Genomic DNA, 23607 nt, shown 5'->3' on the forward strand with positions numbered 1-23607 from the left:
AATCACATTTGCACACTTGTTTACATATATTTACATGCTTTGTGTATGCCATGTGACTTTTGGTTTCAAGGAAGTAGAACTGTACCTCTTTTCCTTCAACTTATCTGAGAAATTGGGGCAAGTTTACAATAAATTAATCTAAAAATTTATAGATGATGTTCTATTCTTCACACTTTGTAGAATTGATATTATCGTTTTTGTGTCGGTATTGGCTAAAGTAAAAGGAGAAAAATAGCTATCAGCCCTAAAATCCACATTGGTGGATCTCTATAATTTACAGTTAATGCATACATTTTTTTCCAATGCAGGAGAAGTATGATATTGGGATTGGCAATTTTATTAATCATGAATGAACTCAATGGTTACTTTAGGATTTGTGGGTTCTATTTGTCCTTCATGTTACTCTAAACCTCTTTTTAATTGTGAAATGCATTTTAGGAGACGTGTTGGCTTATGTCACCATTAAATTTGTCCTATGTATCATTCTGAAATTATCATGAAGGATTTCTCCTGGTACCGCAAGACTTTTTTGTGATAGAGTTGATGATTTCAGTGATAAAACTAATATAAAGTGTTAATGAGGAGTATTGTGTCTGACATTCATTTAATGGGATGATCTAAATGCATGCCTGTGTTGTCACACCTAAGGTTCAGTAAGCTGACTGTCACAATGCTGCCTTGACTAATGATGCTTACATCAATTCACCATGCATTCCTAGAAGCAGGGAATTTAAAAGAATGAATTAAAAGGAAATTTTTAAGAAATTAGCTGCACACAGTCATAAACTAGGAGGCGACGTGACTGTGACGTCACCAGATGGTGCTGTGACCTTTCAGTCACATGCTCATCCTCTACATCTACTGTAAGAGTCTGTATAAAGACAAGCATTCTCTAAAATCCAAAGATTACACAGTTCAAGTCCTCGCATGCCTGCAGTCAGTGATTTTGCTCAGTGGTGTGACAATCACTCTGGGATTGAATAATCTGGGGGAGCACATATGTGGTTTAACCAATTAGAAACAGCTCGTTGGCATAATCCAAGTCTCTTGTTATATGAAAAGACATTATTTACACCCTCAACGCATGGGGGAGACACCCATGTCAGATGTGTACTGACACTTTTAGCTTAGCAGCGACAGTAATGAGTCAGGCTTAATTTACAGTTAATGCATACATTTTTTTTCCAATGCAGGAGTAGTATGATATTGGGATTGGCATTTTTATTAATCATGAATGAACTCAATGGATACTTTAGGATTTGTGGGTTCTATTTGTCCTTCATGTTACTCTAAACCTCTTTTTAATTGTGAAATGCATTTTAGGAGACGTGTTGGCTTATGTCACCATTAAATTTGTCCTATGTATCATTCTGAAATTATCATGAAGGATTTCTCCTGGTACCGCAAGACTTTTTTGTGATAGATTTGATGATTTCAGTGATAATAATATACTAATATAAAGTGTTAATGAGGAGTATTGTGTCTGACATTCATTTAATGGGATGATCTAAATGCATGCCTGTGTAGTCACACCTAAGGTTCAGTTAGCTGACTGTCACAATGCTGCCTTGACTAATGATGCTTACATCAATTCACCATGCATTCCTAGAAGCAGGGAATTTAAAAGAATGAATTAAAAGGAAATTTTGTGACAATCACTCTGGGATTGAATAATCTGGGGGGGCACATATGTGGTTTAACCAATTAGAAACAGCTCGTTGGCATAATCCAAGTCTCTTGTTATATGAAAAGACATTATTTACACCCTCAACACATGGGGGAGACACCCATGTCAGATGTGTACTGACACTTTTAGTTTAGCAGCGACAGTAATGAGTCAGGCTTCTGTCTCTCCTGTTCGGCGATCTATATAGAGGCATTTTATGCTTTTCTTTTCTTTCATTTGTCTTTGTAGATTTTAAAACAAGTCCCCATCTACTTCAGATCTTCAGGAGAATGCTGCAATGCTGTTGTGGAGTCCAAAACTTCACCCGACTTTGCATCTGCAGAGGGTGAGTACATAATGACCATATTTTCATTGCTGGGTGAAATTATCCTATAACTCCCTTCAAGCAAAAGGTCAGATTTCCATCGAGTGGATTTGGTTTATCTGTTATACATATGGCAGTGCCTCAGGTTTCCAGCAATTACTTACTCACTTACTAAGCAGCATTGTGAATTTTGGAAACATAAGATCAGATTAAATCGATAAATACTTTAATCTCACATTGTTGAGCTTGTGCACCTACTTCAGACAGGGTGCCTTACAGCTACACTGAAGGCCTTGGCTTTAAAAAAAAAAAATCTTTTCAAAACAATTTTAGATCTCTGAGCTTCCAGAGTCTTGCTGGACATTGTTTTTGTTTCCCATCTACTTCAGTTTTTAAGGATAATGTTGACTTATTTTTTGTTTCTTTTTTAATTTGTCTTAATTACCTTCTCTAAGTGTTTTATAATTCATGTGAATAGTTGTGTGTCCATCAGTTCAGCCGACCGAGGAATGTAATGTTACGAATAATTAATTCATACTAGGTAGGCTAGGTAGTAGGAAAGTGTAGGTAGCCCACATTGTGTGTCACTTGAGACTGTTTCAGGAATTAATGTATCCAGTGCGTAAGAACGTCTTATTTCTAAGAGATACTATTTAAGAACTCCACACAACAGTTGTTTAGCATAAAAAAAATATTTAAGAAACAATGTGTTTTGATCATATTTTATGTAAATGTTTATTTCAGACTTGAATATATTTATACGTATATATTTATATGAACATACAATGCACAGACAGTTAGTGCAGACTATGAAGGTGAAAAGGTTCACAGGTCAGTTAACCAAGGCAGGACAGAGAGGAAAAACTAGAGGGCAACACACACTGTTCTGCTGTGTCGTGTCATTTGATGTCAACAATACACAGCGGGCATGCACACAGAAGTAGTCAAAGTAAAGTGGCCAGGGCGTGCCAATCCAGGGAGCTAATATAGTACGTTTTGACACACATGTTGTTTCAGTGTGTGAGTTTATGCTGCTGGAAAATAATGGGTGCAGGTTTTTGGGTGTGCATTATAAACCACCAGTGTGTGTTGAAATATTAGTGGAGTGCAAATAATAAATGGTTAGGTCTCATGTCACAGAAAAACACACACTGGAGACCTCATACAGACATGCGAGGAGCTCATATTAGTCAAGTATATAACATAACCACTTTTATGGAAAAATAATATTCTCATATTAACAATACTTATAAATGCAGGACATATTGCAATATATAAATACATATATATTTAAGTAAATTCCAGTGGAGCTTTTCACAGCTCAGATCCAGTTATGTTTGTCAAGCAGCCATGATCCTGTCAGTCTGAAGGCCAGGGCTTGTGGGGGCTGGTGGGGCTCCTCTGCTGGGTCTTTGGACTCCCCTGAAAAATGTGAAGAACAGGGTTGGCTTTTAAATAATGTTGAACAACATCATTATTCTGCATTCTTCTACTTTTTAAAAAAAAAAATAGTTTGAGGATTTAAGAGGCATTAGTTCTTGAGGGAAGCTGTATAAATCACAAAATCAAGCATAGTAACTTCTTTATTACTGTTATTGATATTAGTTAAACAATTTACCTATTGACATTTCACATAATAGGAATTGGGTCAATTTTAATGGAAATAGCAATTAAAATACTCAATTGTCTACCCTCTAACAGAAAATACAATCCACTGGAGCTTGGTAGGACCTCTAGAGGGCAGCAGAGTACCTTCAGTCAGTGCTGCCCACACCCAAACTGGAGCTTGGACCACTGCCGTGGAACTGATCCTACCCACTTTAAATACAAGAGACATTGCTCACTGTACAGCTATGTTGGGACTGTGACCTGCACAGACTTCAGCCAGCTTGAATGCCATGTCTCAGCAGATTTATAGCCTTTCAGCCTTGTGACCCAAAGACAGCCCTGCAATCTACAAAGAAAACTCAAAATGTTGATATTAATTCTGTCTTTTCAGGCTGTTAAATGTGATAAAACACAGAGCCGAACAAGTCTAAATTTAAACTTGGGGAGATATGGCTATAAGGTAGGTCAAATGTTGGGACTCTTGTTTTTTTTACATGCCCTTCAAAAGTTATAGTATAAAAAAAGGTCATCATGTCTGTCAAATTCACATGTGACACCCCTGTCTCCTCAAAAGGAGGAGAGGGTGTGAGAGTGGACTCACCACAGCAGGCTGGGTTTTAGCATAGTTCATATGAGCATAGAGTAGCACAGCTGTGTCATTGTGAGACGCCTCCAGTGCAATGGACAGAGCATTGCTGCCATCCTACAGCCAGAAGAGAGAGAGAGAAGCAGTTAGATTGAGTTCAATGTGCCTTAAAACACGAGAAGTTTCAAACTAGATCAGAGCGCTGAATGGTTTCGCATGGACCAGGTGATCAACATTAGACACGGTTGATGTTCTTCTAGCCATTTCAGCACGCTCTGTACTACAGAACTATTACTGCCCTAGTGTGTTACATCACATGTGATGGATGTTGGGGCAGTGCTTCCATTCACATCAACAAGTCACTGTCATGCATCCTTAATTGGCTGCTAAACAAGCAGAATGTTTATCCGTCCTGCTTATTCAGCATTTCCTTGTTTTTATAATTATACTTTTCCTGCTATTCCATAAAAACATGTCAAGCAGGACCAGAATTGCAACTGACCAATCCCTGTTTTGGGACAAGTTATCCTTTGAAACAAATATTAAATATTGTGAAAGGGTCTATTTTCATCCAAAATCATGTTTTCCTGAACCCAATCAAGCATTTTTGCTGTGTCTTGCAGGAGAGCTGGGGGCTTTCAAAATGATTTCCACCCCTCCAAGCCTACCTCTCAGTCCAGCTGTGCTGCACTGAAACACAATCCTGGGTCTGCCAGCACTAAATGGCCAACTCATTCTGGCACAGATGTGAATGCTCAAATATCTGTCTGCCTGGCCTGTCTTCAAGCATCCAGACCAATCCTCTGTGAAATCACTTTAAAACACATGGCTGTGCAGATTAACCAGTGCTAGAAATGTCACAAGCTGCAATGAAAAGAGTTTTGTTCTGGGGTAAGATTTATGCTAACTGAGAAAAGTAAATGTTCCCACTGAAATTTGGTAGATGATGTAAGTTAAGTGGTTGACAAAATCATCAGTCTTTTACAGTCTGGATCCTTCAGAGTCTAGTGCAGTGCATTGTGTCTGAAATCTACAAGTCTGCGGTTATGAACAGAGGAGTTGTGGCTCTTTAATTCATCCCCTGGGGGCTTGTGAGTAGCCCTGTGATTGTGTTTCCTGTAAACAGCACTGATTTCAGGAGAAGGCAGATGAAACGAATCTGATCATGGGTCTTTAGTTCTCAGCCTTTCTTGCTAATGAAGGAAAAACACGAAAGAAGAGAAGGAGAAAAGGGAGGCGACATGAGGAGGAAACTGCATGGACCAATGTCCCATGAGGAGCCGTTTCCTGAGCACAGATTAAGTTAAATCCCAGACAAGAAAGTGCTCAGATGTTTTCAGCAGTCAGAGAACAGCTGGCTTAATCTTTAAGCTCAGGGCGAAGTTTCTGAAATAGTCCCTTAATGACTAGATCAGCTGAATAAATGCCTTACATTATCAACAATGGATATGTCGCAGCCAGGCTGTTCCAGGAGCAGTTTGACAATCTCAGCACGGCCATGTTCACTAGCACACATCAGAGCCGTGGATCCCTCATCATCCTGTACGTTAACGTCTGCACCGCACTCCAGCAGGGCCCGCACCATCTCCTGCCGCCCGTGGCTAACAGCTAGCATCAGCGCTGTCTGGCCCGCCTGTAAACAAAAATAATTATTCCTTAGGGTGAAATGACACAATTGCTAAACACACATTTTTTCTGTTTTTAAGCGGCACCTCATTTTAAAGCAAAGTTAAATTCCACTGCAGTGTAGCCAGTCTCTCCTCTGAAACTTTGTATCTTAAGTGCTTTGCTTAGGAGCATTTAACTTATTATGCAGCACAAATGTATTTCCTCAACCCTGATTTTTCTTGTCAGTAATAAGTGACTTTCCTACATGAAACCCCTAAATAGTGCTCACCCTTATGGCCAGTTCACACATACAGACTCGAAAGCTGGGACAGCAATAGGTTGCTATTCATTATAAATGGGACCTGGCGTTGCAGCCCCAGGCCACCCGCTGTGCTACAGAGACTTGAAAGGCACCCAGCAGCACTACAGGGGGAAAGTTTACAAAGCCCAAACTTTGTGCAAATGTGCTCTGATGCAATGTAAGTGACAACAAGTGAGAGCCAATTACGTGTTTTGATTCGCGCGGAAGCCAAGGGTATGAAAGGGCCATCCTCGAAAGGCTCAGTCGTTCACAAGCGGGGATGGGTCCAGGTTCAACACTTTGTGAGACATGATTGTTAGTGGTGTACAACTATAATGTAGTATATCTAGAACCAAGGGAATACGATGAAGGTAGATTACCTTTGTAGATTACTTAACTAAGTAAAAACATTTTTTAAAAATAAAGTGCTTCGAAAACCATTTATTAGACAATTGTGAAGGTTTATGAATCAGTTGCAGCCGTTATGATGGACATCACTATAATGTTTATGGTAGTACACATTTATTAACCATTTACAAAGTTTTATAATCATAAGTTGCAATTTAACAAAATATAATAAATTGCTTGACAATAGTTAATAAAGCATTCATTTTTAGTTAACTGTTATTTCACTGTTAACAAAGTTGAATTAACAATACATTTCCCATTCCTTAATGATGGTTATTATAGACTGTCACCCTAGAGCGTTATGAGTGTATCTACACCTTGTATTAACATGTGTTATTTCTTTATCAAGACAGGATATCCATGTACAGACTGCATGCCAGTGCCAAGTCTAAATATGGTCTTAAAACAGTTCTGAGAGCAGTACAGATATGGAAAATGATGCACAGTGCCAAAAAACAAACATAAGGCTATAAAGAAGTGAATTCTCAACAGACAGGAGTCAATTATTAAAAAAAGAAAAGTACAGCTCCACTGTCCAAAAGCTAAACTCAATACACAGCAGAAAAAAAGTCTTAAATTCCTGTCTCTAAAATTGCATTGCGTGCCTTGTGTTGTTACCCGCAGCAACAATAACAAGCACCAGTAATTGGATTTATAGCCAGTGATTCTATAAATTCAGTCCTGTGACTTGGCAGTGTGAGAGCATGTCAGGCGCCGTGTCCCAACACATACACTACACAGCCTGATTAGATCACGCCAAGAGATAAAACCATTCTCAACAGATTCTCACAAATGACCCGAGTGTCACTTTAGGCTACTATTTCACTAACCCAATCTAACCTGTTACCAGTTATTCTTCTGGCTCTGAATGTAGCAATTCATTACAACACAGGAAATGCCCCCAACGTAACCTTCCCAGGTTGAATTAAACAGAGAACAAAAGAACGACATCCTCTTCTTTGCCGTCCTTTGAACTAGCTGTACGAATCAAGCACTCAATCAGGACTGGTTACAAGTTGAATGTCTTTGTGTGTTTCTGACATTCAAACACAAAAGCATTTGCAACAACAACAACACACATTTAACCAGCAGGGAAAAGGTCAGTTTAAATTCAGTAAAAGAATGCTGCAAAAACTCATTAACAGATCAGATTAGCAACTCAGTCACCCCAATTTGGCTGTTGTACATAGAATTGATCCTATGTTTGGTTCTATATTGCTGCTTCTGTGTTAACAGTTTAACGTGTCTAAATCAGATTCAGTTCATTAAAAAAAGTCAGCTGAGGATCAATTCTTTTAAGTGATAAAATGCTTCTGGTTGATGGAGCCCACAACTGATTCACAGGAGCTCTTTTGGAGCTTTCAGACATTTACATTCCTAAGGATATTTTTCTTTAAAGGACCAGTGTGTAAGATTAAGTAACATCTATCTGTGAAGTGGGTAATGGTACCACAACATGGTAGAACTTAAAATGTGAGAGTCCCTCTCTAAAGCCAGTGTTTGGTTTATCAGTTCTTGGCTAATGTAGAAACATGGCAGACTGCGTTGTAAAGGACCCAATTCTTCTGTGGATCTAAAATTATCATTCAAGGTAACAAAAACACAATTACTGTTATCACAGGGACAGGGATGACATTTTTGTGTGCTGACCCAGAAGTTTGCATCAGACTTGGTTTCCTCAAAAATGCTATGGGATTTTTCTGTTTGATTATTGCAGAGAACAAGTTTGGTAGCAGACACAGCTTTATGATATTTACATGTTATGTTCAGCAAGATGATCATCACAGATGAACATATTTGTGATTTCTGAAACATAAATGAATCGCCAGAGATAAAAAGCAAATGTTAGGCTATGAACAAACTACACTTTGCTTGAATCACAACCATAAATAAGTATACACACTCAACTTAGAGTAGTCTGCAGCTCAAGTCCACCTGAGGCTACAAGAATCCGGGCTTGCTGTATTAATGTTCAGTTAGCCACTTGTAAGCAACCTTTTTAAAAGACATGAATGCTTTAAAATTCCAGAGTAGGGTGTTTTTACAGATGTGTTTTGTGGATTTTCTCCTGAGCCACTCTGTAGATCCTCATAAATCTGACACACTGAATTATTATTAAAAGGATATTTGTATCTTTGCATATAAAAATGAGTCAGTATTTGTGGCACAAGTATTTTCACTTCATTTCACAAGATAATAAATTCCCAATGTAACATTCAAACTGTTATGTGCTGTTCAGAACAACATGAACAAAGCCTGTTTACTGAGTACATGCTAGTACTACATGTAACCTCTCTTTTCATATATACCAAAAATAACACTCATATGACAGGAATGAGTGCAGCAAAATTACTCAGGGAACATGAAGGTCCTAAGAGACAGTAGCCTCTTTCACATAGAGAAGCTGCATTATCGCCACAGCGGTGGTTCACAAATTCTCCACCATTGGTCATTCACACAGAGCCAAGCAGCGGCTCCTAAAGATGTACGATGATGACGTCTGTGTGTTTTCAAGTTGTTTCCCTGGTGTCCCCCCTGTCAATCTAAACCCGCAGACAGTTTATAATTATATGGATGCTGAGAGAGATCCTGACCCACCAAACATCCTGGAAAGTGACAAAGTTACGTTTTTCACTTGAAATTATATAATTAAATAATCGCCATTGTTAAACTGGGCGCTGTCTGACTCTTTCACTCTTGCATCCAAACGGCAGTGTGAATGGGGCTAGTGTCTACAAGCAGTACTTGAGAAGTAAATGACACACAAGTGTTTGTGTCTTGTAAAACAGCTCTGTGAAATGTGATGAACTGATTCAGACTTGCCTGGCTGGCCTTGGCATTGACATTGCCCTGACCGAAGAGCTTCTTGACAACAGCCATGTCGTCCTCCTTCTTCACAGTAGAGAGAGCAGCCAGCATGATGGCAGTGTAGCCTGCCTTGTTCTGCTTATCCACACTGCACACACCTGTAGATAGACAGGACACATTGCCATTTACATAGAAATGCACATGTATATACACTCAGTTACCAGTTAAAACTAATTACTTAAACTAATGTAGTCTAATACAACAGGATTACAAACTGGATTTCTGTTCTGTTCCTGTCTGTATGTTTTCATTCAGTAGTGTAACGTGATGTATTTGGCCACTGACCTGTGTCCAGCAGCAACCCTACCACACCGAAGTTGGAGTGGGAGACGCTGTAATGGAGAGCCGTGTTGCCATTGCCATCGGTCATGTTGACTACATGCTCCAGCAGCACCGACGACACCTCAGAAAATGCCATCAAGTAGTCTGAGACCCGCGACGGCTGTGCCATCTTGGCGCTGGAAATGCGGAACCACTCAAGCTGAACAGTGTGGCTGCTGGAGAGCTGAAGGTGAGGGCATATGATGTTAATTTTCTTGATTAGTTGTTTGGTCTATAAAATATCAGCAAATGGTTCAAAGAAGCTGGAATTAAAGCTGGAATTGAAGAATCTTGAATTTATGAAACAAATGTATTGATTATCAAAGTAGTTGGAGATTAATTGAATAGTTGACAAATTATCAGTTGCAGGTCTGTCATATTTATATATTAACAAATGAGCAAAACAGCATCTGTGTCAGCAGAGAGATGATAGTAAAGTTGTATCTTACTATTGCAACTTACCCACAACTTCCCTTAATTCAGCAAAGTTAAAACATATACAGTTTATTTTGGCAAGTTAAATAGCTAATCGCAGCCTGACATTCCACTGAATGTCAAGGGAAGTCCTTTTTGGCATCTGTTACTTGAGCCAACAATGATTCATTTCCTGAGCCTTCTCTCGGTCTAGACTCCTCTGTTGTTGTTACATGGAGCTCCTTTTGTTTGTGATTAATGTTTGCAGGTGCTGCAAATATCCCTAAACAATAAAATCAGTCCCACAGTTTTCATCAACCTAAAGTAATTAGGTTCCAATAACCAAGTGTTTAAGATAAATGATAAAATGGTTTGAAGAAGCATGCAGGAACGCACCACTTCCTTACTCTTCAGTGTTTTGATGTCATCGTTCAGGTGGTTCTTCATGATGAGACAGGCTTCACGCATCTTTGAGCTCAGCTCAAACCTATTATAAACAAAATCATTTTCACCTTTGTGTTGAATGTTTCTGTTTACACATGTTGCATATGAATGTTTACATGATAAGACTTTTTAAGATTTGGTAGCATTTATGTATGCAGCACTACACTTTAACCATTGTTGCGTATCAACATACTTCTCTTTCACAGCATCAGATGAATAATTTGTGGCTCTCAGGGTTTCCTCATCGGTGTCGCTCTCATCCAGGTTCACGTTTCTCTCCTCCTCTGATGTCTCTTCCTCCAGAGCTACCTCATCCTCCTCTGTGCTGTCCAAGCATTCGCCTTCCCCACTTTCAGAAGAACTCCCATCTTCCTCCTCTTCTTCCTCCTCCTCTTCTTCCTCACTGGATGTAGATTCATACCTGGGAGATGCAAATATTTGCTCAAATACAAAGAAAGTTGTGCTGTTCACATTTCAGGCACTAGAAAAAAGGCTTTTGTTTGCTACTTTGTCAAAACTATGACCTGGTCAATCCTCTAGACTTTCCGCTGCCCTTATTTAATTTTTTCTGGGGTGAAAAATAAAATTAGGGTTTATGTTACCCACCCTCCATTCAGAATTCCAACAAACTGCAGGCTCTTCTTGCTAGCAGTGCGATTCTCGCCTGAGTTACTCCCGTCCTTCCTCTTCATGATTGATTTCAGCATACCTGTTGCCATTAAGGAAGCAGATGGATCCAACAATAGCATAAAAAGTACACAGGAACATCTCTGTCAATGTAAGATTGTGCAGCCTATATCTTTATTTTGTACTTTTATTTTTACTGCTTTAAAAAAAGAGAGATTTGTCATTTTTCAGTGGAAAATGTTTCATGTCTGATGGTTCATTGAAATTCAACAGAAGCTGCATTGAAAAAACAATGTAATTTGTAACTTATTATATTCAATAGAGACAATTGTTGATTGGTACACTCAAATTAATTACCAGTGCATACAGACATGCATATAATTCATCATAAGTATCCACAAACATAGAAAAAAATACGTATCTTATGTACCTTGTGTGTAGTCCATCCATTAAACTGTATTTGTTACTCGAACTCTCTACCACATCCCAGAATGCACTTACTACTGGTGTGTTGCTATGTTTTTACAACAATGTTACAAGGAAAAAGAATTCTACATTTAATATATTCTATGACATAAAACATTTGAAGGAACCAAATGTAGTCTCAACTATTTTTGTTTTTACCTCTCCCCCAATTTCTGAGTGCCCCTCTGCCCCTCAGAACAGAGTTACTTCTGTGGTGTTTATGTTAACTGATGCTAACTGGACATTTTCAATATCCAGTCTTCAGCTGTCGTGATTTCTCGTGCATTACTGTGGAAGTTCTGGTATTATCACAATGCCATTTATCAGATGAAGATAGAAAAGCACTGATGACTGCAATGTGTTCTTAACCTAATGCAATCGTCATCACATCTAGTTTTGGCAGCCCATATTCCTACCCTGCCAGTCTGCACTGATATTAGGAGTTACTAAGTGCAGCAGCTTTGCTGCTGGACTTCAGTGTAATTTTGGTTATTAAATGCCAACAAGGGCGGGGAATGTCACATTGAAATATGTATGGGATAATGCCAGATGAAGTGTCCATTATCAGGATTAATGAGTGATGAAGAAACCTTTAATTAAAATGTCACACACCCCTCTAACCCAATGAGAATCAGGACTGCCTACCCCAAGGCATGAACATACAAAAAAATGGTAGGTGCAAAGTATTAGGGGCAAGGGTCTGTACTGCGTTTGGGCCATAATGTCCTGACCCTTATCTTCTTAAACCCTGCAATTAAGACAAATAGTTCAAAGGTCTCACCTGTCTTGGTGTTGCTGGGTGCAGACTTATCTTCGTCGTCTTCCTCTTTGTTCTCAGCCATACTAATCACTTCTTCTTCCGGTGAAACTTTGTAATCAGCGATGGTCATCTGTCTCTTCTTAAGCACTTTCTGCTCCTCCATCTTCTCCTCAAACAAGTTCTCCCATTGGCACCCAGTGCTGACCACTGCAACAGGAACTGGTTCTGCCGTTTGAGCTATAGCATCTGTCTGGGTGCCTTGTTCAATCTGATCAGCTGTCAAACTCTCACCTACACATGCATCGCTCAGCTCAGGGCAGCACAAAACTGCAGCATGCTTTAACGTAGGAGTCAGTGTCTCTACCTGGGCATCCTTCTTGTCTGGTTTTGCAAGAACCCCCTTCTCAAAAGTGACTTTTGAAGTTTTCGCTTCCATCTGGGTTTTAAGGATCACCAGGTCTTTGCCGGCTGCACTCAACCGGTCCTCGAGACTCACAATTGACTCCTGCTGGAATTTAATGGTGTCCTGTAAGGTGTCAATCTCCCGCTGTGCCTCGCTTGTCAGCCCAAGTAGTGACTCCATCACCCATACTGCTGCTTCTTCTGTCTCCACTCTGGTCTGTATTCCCTCCTCATGAACCAGAGGGGCCTCTGTCCTGGTGCCTTTCTCACAAACATTTACTGTGGTGCCCTCAGAAGCATCTTTCACACCCTGGCTGTAGTAGAAAACAACAGAGTCCATTGGCATGTCGTCCCCAACAGCCACTGATTTCTTCTCAACGATAGACACTTTCTCTGAAGTTTTTACTAAAACTTTTGGTGAAGTCTCTGAAGCTTTCTCTTCCTTCCCTTCAAATTTCATAGTCAGCTTTTTCAGCTCACCAGATTTCATGAGGCCTTTATGTCCAATTGAGGTTTGTGCAGTCAATCGACTTTGGACACTGTGCTCAGCTGGAAGAGTCTCTATGGTCTGGGTTGAAGACTCTGTGGACTGTTGCTTTTGGTGGGCCATCTCTGTGGCTACTTTCTTCTCCTGCAGTGCTAACAGAAGCATGTCTTTCTCTGCACGAAGCTTGGCAACCTCTTTCTCAAGTGCAGGAACACCCTTTACCCTCTCCTCCATCTCCTTCAGCTGTTTCAAGGCTGTAGCCATCTGCTCTCTAACTGTCTGCAGCTGGCTGGGTGGGACTGGGGTTACTGTGGTGCCAGCAGCTGGAGTGCTGAGCCCAGAGGTCTGAGGACTGGGTTTAGTCCAGTTACTCTGCAGAGTAGATGCAGAGGGTAAGAGCTGTTTTGGAGGATCAGCAAGCTGGAATCGGCCACCATTCTGATGCTGATGGGTTTGTTCCTGTTGTAGCCGTCGGCTGGTTTCCAGAAGAGTCCGCTCAACTCTGGGGTTGCGTTGCGGTGGAGGAGGAGGCACCTTGGCTCCAGCAGACAGAGGAGGAACAGTTAGAAGGGTCACAGGGGACAGAGAGAGCCCCTCACAGGGTGCTGACCCAAGGCGGTGTCGTGGTGGTGGTGGTGGAGGAGCCCTGCCATCCTCACTGGCCGGAGATGCCAGAGACTCTGTAGATGTCCAGCCACTGGTACGTCCCCCCACACTTGGACTTCTCTGGGAAAGTTTGACCCCTCGGCGCCGAGAGCTGACTGGTGCACGACGGATATTGTGCCCGCTTTCTATCTCTTCTACATATTTTAGGAAGTCCAGATCCAGCTGAAAACCATATGGAGTCTGGACGGAGTAGGAACCAGGCTGGTCAGCCTCCTCCTGATTGGAGTAGATAAAGGGAGAGCCCAGATCTGAAGGGAGAAAGACACGTAATTGAACACTATTGAAACACACTAGTTAGATGTTCCGAAAAGTTTAATTGTAAACAAACAAAACGTATGTTTACATTCACTGCTTTATACTAAAACACTTGTTAACTTATTTGCTATCAAAAAACACAGCTCATTTAAAATATTTTTAAATCCTGTATGGTAGCATCCATGTTTCCTATCTTGCGGTGGTTTAATTATGGTAAACATTAGACACAGATGCAGACAGGGCCCTCTGTCCATACTGAACTACGTTTCCTGAAAGCTTATGGATTTGGACCTACCTATGAAACATTCTTCCATAACACACAACTAATGGTCAAAAATGCCAACAGCTTTAGAAACAGAAAAATCTCTAATCACAAATTACTATTTCATATAATACCAGAAATAATAATACTCACTTATAGCATAGCAGCTACAGTTAGGTATCTGATCTGTGGTGTTTATGGTACAAATGCCACAGAGACCCATCAAAAGATTTCAAACACATTTTGGTTACATTTGGCGAACTCCACAAACCTCCTCATGGCAAGTTGAAACAAATAATTGATTTATTACATAAATTGTTAATTTATTTTGTCAAAACTAAGCATATGGAGAGAGGATATGAAAAAGCTTTAACAGTTACATGTTCATAGTCTAAAGAGAAATTCAAACATGAAATGGAAATGGCATAATAATGCTGTTTCTTACCAGGCAGCTTTGGGTTCACTTGCACCGACTGAGTCATTTTTCAGGACTTGGACCTTTCAGCACACACACAGCTTCAAATCAACACCTGGCTAAAGAAAACAAATGGTGACATGAGTGCATCTGTCAGGACCAAGAGGAAGTCATTTTCAAAACACTGCACAGTAGTTTGGTGAAAACACCGGACACAAGTCCCTCATTTGTTACCAACTGACTGTCAACAAGTGAGTTGATTTTATATTGACAGACTTTATGAGCATCAAAAGCACACACTCCAACTCAGACAGCTTTACTCACAAAACTTCAAACAATATAACAATATAGGTTCTCCACAACCCGAATGGCTCCTCACTCTCACTTAAAAGGCGGACATAGATGCTTCTTTATAGGGGCTGTAAACTTACTACAAAGTGCGGAAACGCCTGAAGACATTTATGTTGTCTTATGGCTTGTTAGCACGTGTGACAGTCCACGACTGAATTCAAAAGAAGGTGAATTCCCATCTTTCACAGGTTTTGTTACATGGGTCTCCTGTTTTCTTTTACTCTTTTTAGAGGTGTTGAAGGACGTTGAGCCTGACATCATGTGTGCTTTTGTGTTCTGCTCTCAGCCTCAGTACTCGTGGCTTTTCTTGAGCTGTCAGGGGATCGAGCTTAGACTTTCTACACAGTTGTACTCGTGAGGCACCAATAATTCATGCCTAAAATTTCAATGTACACTTGTGTGTTTGTATAGAATCTTCTGGCACACAATGAAGATAGCAGTCAGGGGAAACACCTCGGAACAAAGTCAACAACTAAGAGCTGAACACTGTCCAAAATCCACAAGACTGCTCCATTAACAACAGCATCAAACCATCAACCTCTACTGAAAAACCACAGGATTCTTCTCACCACAACACTGCTCGAACTTGCTTCTCTGGGAAATCCATTACTTCCTTTATTTATTCAGATATCTTGACAAAGAAACTCGCAGGGGGCTGACTAAATTGTTACAGTTTTTTTTTAAAATATACTTTAGGAATCAAGTAAAAGTCAGACAGCAGTCTGATCTAAAACAACCTGGTTCTTCATCTATTTGTTCCAAAGAAGACAGGAAATATGAAACACTATATGTGCTTCAGGAAAAGAGCCACCAGTTAGCAACAGTCCCTAACAACACCTTGAAAAACTTTAATTTTTTAATTTATTTTTTTACTTTCTAGATATTCAAATAACTATTAGACAGAACTACAGGGAGATTAAACTTTGAAAACGGTACACAGATGCTGCGATCCTGTGTTTAAAATGGAGTTTACCTCTCTCAGCCGCTCAGTGAGCGATTCATGCAGCTGGAGTTCAGGCTGGTTTCCTCCTCCCTGCTCCACACAGCCCTGACAGAGAGGGAGAGACAACATACAGTGAACCTTCAGATCTCTTCTCACAGTCCAAAACTGATACAGACAGTGCTTTCCCTACATCCTTGTAGAGTTTAGGGCATCATCCAAATAATATTATTCAATTAAAAAAACATGGAATTTCACATCATTTTGGATCATTATTTTTACTGTATCCGCTTTTTTACATAAAGTTTGAAAAGCAAGAGCAGATAATAAGCAACTCCCAAAAAGCTTAAAGACAAAACCTGCTAAAGAAGTCATGAAGTCAGTTTTGATGCTGTCAACATTGATTTTTAATTAATTTGGCTGTGATGTTGCCCGAAGCGGCTTGGGTGCTGCGTCAAAGCCTTATTACAGTAGAGAAACCACTGACCTTATAACACAGACAGATAACAAACACAATGAATTTAGATATTTCCATAAATGTGACTGACTTGCAAAGGCTTTACACATTTCAACAGAACACTAAATGAGTCAATAGTTTGCGCAAGAATGATATTTAATCCGCGGCCCAGTTGCCTGGATAAAATGATGGCGGTTTGCAAAGCCCTGATATGTTTAATAGGCTACATACTTTATTGACATTTCTATAAAAAGTGTCAGATCACGTTCACATCACACATGTATGAGCTGACTTCCATATCAGGGGGCTGAGGGGATGGTGGTGGAGTTGCAGGCAGGAAGGCTGCCAGCTGCAGAGTCAGTGACCACAGTTCAATCTGGTGTTTCAACATTTGTATGTGTGAAATCACATCATATTTTTAATGAAACCTTGGGGAAATTTCCAGACATCTTTTTGTGTGCTTTGTACCAAAACAGGTATTTTAAGCCAAAACACTCTCAATCTTCTAAGTCCAAGTGTTGTTTGTGGCCAAACCTAACATAAATAAATGTAAAGTTGCACCAGATTCCATGTTTTACACTATTGATAACATTTATTCTGAAGCTGTACTGAATGCTCGCGGTGACCCAACAATGTGCATATATTTGTCACAATTCATCACATTCGTGTAGATACCTTACTGAGTGACTCAGCAGTCTTTTGTCACTTGATTTGTTACAGAAAGCATCAACCTTTTCAGTGGTTGTCACTAACATTGTTCTTATTTTTTTTAGTTACTGTTATTTTTATACTGCTGGAATCATCTATTGTAGGAATCTGAGGTTTTTTTTTTCCTTTCTCAAGACTGGAAGAAGAGAAACAGCCCAGAGAAGATGTGCGATCACATTACGAGAGAAGAAGTCAAGTATCAGAAGGATGTGCAAATATAAAAAACATTGTGACAGTGGACAACAGGTCACTGAGGCATGGTATGTATCCACCTGCACCGCCACGAGACTCCATATCGCAGGTGTGTGTGTTTACAGAGAAAATTACAGGGGCTGCTGTCTGTGTGGGTCACATAAAATTAGTGTGTTTCAGACATAAAAATTCTTTGAGTACCAATTTCAATTTCTTCCTTGAAACAAAGAGAAAGATTTGTACAATACAGACACACTCTCTTTGATAGACATAAATGAAATATAGACATTTGTACCACCCACAAAACCCAAGGTACCCGCAGTTATTCAATTTGTTTGAAACATACACTCTTGTAACAACACACACAGATGTGTTTTCCAGCTGCCTCGGGCACATTCCTCACACGCTGTTGCAACACGCAGCCCGTCCTTCTAGCTGACTGACTACTGATAACCTATAAACACACACTTGTCATCCATCAGCATCAGACACCTTGTTGTCAGAGTAAAGACCACAATATTCAGACAGAGTTATCACAAATCATATTACAGGTCATTATGGATAATGGATTAATTGAAATATGCAAAGGAAAGAAAAAAGAGAATCCTTTTAACTGATAACAATGTTTCTGCACTTCTTATCAGTGAGAGCTCTGTTTCTCCTCAGTGTTCCTGTCAAATCACAGCAAACATGGTGATGCTGCAGCGTCTGAGCCAATCTCACACAGGTTTTACAGAGGCCAAAGAGGTTGTCGAGAACGTGACCTCACCACGATGGTCCAAACCACAGTTGGTTTACTGTATTTTGGGTTTGTTTAGGATGAAAACAAGCTAACCAGAGCTTATAAGCAAGGTCACATGACTCAGAAGTGGTGTGTTTATTGGGCAATTTTAGTAACGTGTAATTCTGACTGGAGCAAAAGGAGATTTTAACATTGAAACAAATCTGGCTTCAGTTTCTATACCTTTAGCTCATGGTCTTCTGCAGATGGATTACACTTTAAAACTCAGTTTAGTCACAGTGTACCCCTCTTTCCTTTTTTCTTACTAAAAGCTGCATAGTACCATACCCAGATTTACCTGTGTGGTCTTGATTCAACCTTATTTCCAGAATAAATGTTGGCGATGTACATTTTTGCAAACCACAGATATGTTGACACGTTACATTTTTTTAGATTCTTTATGCTCTGACCACGCTGGGTTTATGCTTCAAATATCGCAACAAACTCAGCATAAATTGTCACTAAAGCCATCCGAACGCGACACAATTTTTTTTTTTTGATGCAGTCACTGGCAACCCAAAACTCAATATTAAAGATTATAAACATGTCATGTGAAGGTGATGTGACACATTTTGTAGAAATGTCAATATGGCTCGTTGACACATACAAATGTAAAAATATCAGTAGTTGCCATCAACAATAAATGCCAACATTTTTTCCAGGCGACTGGGCTGCCGAGTACAGTTCCAGTAGAGCTGTGATATGGTTTGTATCAGTGTCAACAAAGTATGTGTCTTAAAAATAACAAAGGGCACATTCGTTTCACATTCGGCAGTTCTGATGCGTGACCTCACCAAAACTGGCTCAGAGACACAGGGCACCAATGTTTTCCTCACATCAACACCTTATTGTAGACCCTACGTCATTTATATTTTGACATAGACACCAAATTTAATATAACAAGGAATGCCAAGTACATGTGATGAGAGTTTTACCCAGACATGCTGCAGATCATCAGAGCTGTAACACGCATAAAATCAGATCAGAAATTAGGTTTGGGAACAATCATAATCGGGGACTTTCAGACTAAAGTGAATTTTTCCTGCCAGAGCTCAGGTAGAATCCTTTGAATTAGCATAAACTTGTTCCAATATGATCAACAGAGGTACACAAAGACACCTTGAACATCTACCAAACAGTGAAAGTGAAACCATAATATGGGCAAACCAGTTTTACTTTTAGCAACAAATAGCTTAACATGCATTCATAGGTGCAGGTTATGCTGTAGTTTTCACTGTTGTCCATTTTCTACTGTTTCTTAAAACAGGATTTCCACCCTGTTCATCAGGTGGTACTAAATACAAACACAGTATCAAGAAAGCAACAGCAGTGGAAACACAAGCTCGCACAGAGAACAAAAAGCTTTGAGAAGGTTTTGGAAAGTGCCAAGGTCTGGCGAGACAGTTCGTCGCCATGAATGCACCAGGAATTCATATCTTTACTTAGGCAGATGGACAGACATTTATGTACACTTCAACATGTGGCAAAGTATCACACTGGAAAAGGGGTTAAAATTAGCGTGTCTACCCTTACATCTGGGTTCCGTCACTGCCAATCAGAACTGGAACAGATAAATAGCTGTAACTCTGAAGAGTAGTACCCAGATGTTGGTGGATATTAATGTTTTAGGGTTTTTTTATTATTTTTTTTTTTTTATTTATAAAGGATGTATTATTGGTTTAACAGCACCAGACCTGACAGCATTTACACTGTCTCCATGAAATAGCATCATAAACTTGTCTTACACTCTTGAAAGATGCAGTTATCCACTTTAATTTTACTATCCATCATCCACAGCAGCAAAGACGATAAACAATTTTAAAAAACACAACAAGAAAGATGATTGCGGCAAGGACTACCACGGTGGAGACTGCAGCGTTTACAACCAGTAACTCATGAAATGCTGAGAGGATTCCAAAATGAATTTCTCTTGTTTACTCTAGATCTTATTTCTTTTCCCCCTCTTTCGTTCTTACCTTCTCCTTTCTACTCTTCTTCTCTACCCTCCTCACATGACTCATTTCTCCGCTCACCCACCAGAGACACACACACACACACACACACACACACACACACACACACACACACACACACACACACACTCTCTCTCTCTCTCTCCCCCTCAGTTCCTCTCAAGTGTTGCTGTTTCTCTCACTGATTTGATGACAGACAGCAAATTACAGAGAAGCTGCATTCCTTCCCTCTACACCCGAGTCCTGACCAGCTGAGAGCCACGCTGTCGAGTCTCTCACACACACACACACCACTGAGTGACAATGATTATAATGACACTCACAAGCCAAAAACCAAACTGCAAAAATGCCCATAAACGCACACACACAGCAACAGAAACAGTGCAAAGTTGCGAAACCTGCAAAAACACAAACATATGAGAATATATTCACAAAAACATCCAAAAATACACACACACACACCGAGTCACGGGATCCTGCATGCAGACAAAGACAATGTTCACAACTGCAAAACATTGTGGTTGTACCAACTTAATTTAGTAAATCCCTCAAGAGGTTCAATTATGAAGAGATGAACTTCATTGTTCCTCAGACTAAACAGTTGTTTAGTTGTATTTCTATGACTAGATTAAATTCTTGTTTCAGTTTTAATGCAACGCTGCAATCATAACTGCAGCAGCTCACTTCCAAAAATGTCAAATAAAGCCAGAGCTCAAAACAAGATGGGATGCCCGTACAGTTCATAACTAAGATGAAGTTAACAGAGAAGAGAGAAGTTAACAGTTGTTGTTTACTCACTGTGTTTCAAAAAAGGTGTGCATCTACATATATCTATATATATCTATATATATCTATATATATCTATATATATCTATATATATATATATATATATATCTATATATATCTATATATATCTATATATCTATATATCTATATATATCTATATATATATCTATATATATCTATATATATATATATATATATATATATATATATATATATATACACTGGTTAAAGGATAAATGTTTTGTTTATTCCTCAAAACTTTCCAATCAGTTCAATTGGTGTACTTCCAGCTAATTAATTCTGGAGTAGCCTCTTGAGTCCTTTAACTGGTGCACAGTAAGGTAGCTGAGCTTGCAAATATGTGAAATTGTCTGCAGGCAAACAAATCAACAAATGTGGGAAATAAAAAAAATTCAGTAGCAAAATAACAATGATTCATTCTTTACATGGTCTTGTGAGCTCATGTCTATTCTACTTTTAATTACTCGTAATTAAACTAAAGAAACTACCAAACTGTTAAGTAAAGCTTTAGCTCCTCAACAGAATTTTTAACATTTCTGAGATGACACTGTACTCACAAATGTAATTTATGAAGTCTGGGAACACGGTAACATCATTACAACAATGTCCAGTGAGGAAAGAAACTCCAACAGTCAGATGATGAGGTTGTAAACAAGCCAACAGTTTATCTAAAAGATCGGAGTCACTTTATTTGGAGGCTTAACACTAAAACGGCATATTGGGGCTGGAGTTTTTTTACTGGTAATTTTCTCACTTTTTCTCTCAGAGCATTACTCCACACACTAATGCTCTGTTGTATAACACAAACGGAGCTCAAAAGACATGTTGGTAAAAGAGCTGCATGATAAGGCTAAAGACATTGCCATATTGCGGTTCTCTGCGAGACATATTTCAGTCTGAAATCACACAAACTTCACCAGATAATTTGAACAGCTCTATTCCGAAAGAATGAGTCATTCCAGATTGACTAGGCTGATTTTGTAGGGGATTTCATGTGATCAGCCAACCACAGTAAACCTTGCTTTGTTAAACAAATTGATCGAGAAGGACTCAAAAAATAAAGGAGACAAACACAGGAAAACTGAAACTGAGACAGTCAAGACAAGTTTGTTATACCTGTGGCTTGAAAACCTGAACACAGTTTCATTTTTCCCCCTCTTTTTTCTATTATTCTGTTTGCAGATCTCAACAATTAATGCTGTAGCTACAGTTTTATTGTTTCCAAACCTGCGAAAGTAAGACCCAGGATGTAATAAACTGGACTGGAGGGAATCATGTAGGCTTACTGACTGCTTTAGTAATGAGACTAAATAAGCGGCCCACTTTTCATTAAAAACACAATGTTCTCCTAAGATTTAATTACTCTGAGTTGAAACATTTGGAGCAGATCTGGGAGTAACACACACATGTAATGCTATAAAAATACCAGAGATGGTTTAATACTTAAGTGACAAAGAAAAACTTGGTTCAGTGTTTTTGCCCTCTGGTTCAGCAGGAACATGTGACGAGTGAAGAAATACCTTGTTGTCCCAGAGAGTCATGAACATGGTATTAATGAAGACAAGGACATCGGCTTGTCCCACGTACAGTCCGCTTTGCGGAAGAGGAAATGTTGTGCTGGTTCGAGAATCGGGCCATGTTTTCAAACAGTGACCTCATCCCCACCGCCACCCTTTTCCTGGGGAGAGAAGCCAGAGAGAGAACGACTGACGGGCAGGGGAGGGGGTGAAAGCCAACATCCTGACATCTACTCACTGACAGAAACATTTACTCTCCAACTGCTTTACATGAGAAAAAAACCCATTCAGAAATCTGTGCACACACACACAAAGAAACAGAGATACGAACACAGGCCTCCATCCCTGACATTCACAGACTCAATTTTCAGTCTAATTTTATCCTCCTCTAATAGTTTTATAGATGAAATAAAATCAATAAAGATAATTGTGGTTTAAAGCAAACATGCATTCCAGCTTCTCAAATTTTAAGGATTTGCAACTTTTCAGTTATGAATCACAGTAAAATAAATCACTGCAGGATTTGAACTGTTGTTCAGGCAAGAAACACTTCTGAGACCTCATAAACTAAACTCACTGAATAAAGGAAAAGAAATGTATTAGACTGATCAACAATGAATATAACTGTCAGGTGCAGCCATAATCCATTTTGTAAAATTTTGAGTCAAGACCATTTTCCCATCTCTGCAGGGCTGACCCGAATGATTCAGTAATAATCAAATTAGTAATCAAAGTCTAAACCCTTGCATCACGCATTAACATATACAATATTCATCTAAACTGCATATTTGATGCCGTCATAGCCTATTAATAACACAACTTTCATTACATTAGGTTGGGCCACAGACTACAGAAAACGAGAGCCAAGTAGCTATCAAAGACTCTATCAAAGCAACACAGCGCATAAAATAATCACAGTAGAAACGTCCACAGGTCGGACTACCGTGCTTCACTATACAGCTTTAAATGTTGCAGGTGCGGCAAAAAATGGA

At 39.5% G+C, this 23607-nt stretch overlaps 1 protein-coding gene across 7 annotated transcripts in view; it reads right to left on the bottom strand.

Moving 5' to 3' along the window:
• Positions 1-2699: 2699 nt before the first annotated feature.
• Positions 2700-23607, bottom strand: part of kank3 (KN motif and ankyrin repeat domains 3) — a 37568-nt gene continuing 16660 nt past the window's right edge. For 4 of the 7 annotated variants that reach the window (XM_037114808.1, XM_037114806.1, XM_037114804.1 and 1 more), the window contains exons 2-12: positions 16213-16287; positions 14919-15007; positions 12423-14204; positions 11156-11258; positions 10743-10970; positions 10502-10592; positions 9656-9875; positions 9326-9468; positions 5618-5818; positions 4201-4302; positions 2700-3413 (exon numbers count right to left, since the gene is read on the bottom strand). In XM_037114808.1, coding sequence (XP_036970703.1) covers positions 3351-3413; positions 4201-4302; positions 5618-5818; positions 9326-9468; positions 9656-9875; positions 10502-10592; positions 10743-10970; positions 11156-11258; positions 12423-14204; positions 14919-14955 — 2970 coding nt within the window. In that variant the 5' untranslated portion in view covers positions 14956-15007; positions 16213-16287 and the 3' untranslated portion in view covers positions 2700-3350. Of the gene's footprint in view, positions 3414-4200; positions 4303-5617; positions 5819-9325; positions 9469-9655; positions 9876-10501; positions 10593-10742; positions 10971-11155; positions 11259-12422; positions 14205-14918; positions 15008-16212; positions 16288-22618; positions 22777-23607 lie in introns of those variants that run through there. The other 3 variants (XM_037114809.1, XM_037114805.1, XM_037114810.1) reach the window with 3 other exon arrangements.

Source organism: Acanthopagrus latus, chromosome 11 (genome assembly GCF_904848185.1).
Source record: "Acanthopagrus latus isolate v.2019 chromosome 11, fAcaLat1.1, whole genome shotgun sequence".
NCBI classification, from domain to species: Eukaryota; Metazoa; Chordata; class Actinopteri; order Spariformes; family Sparidae; genus Acanthopagrus; species Acanthopagrus latus.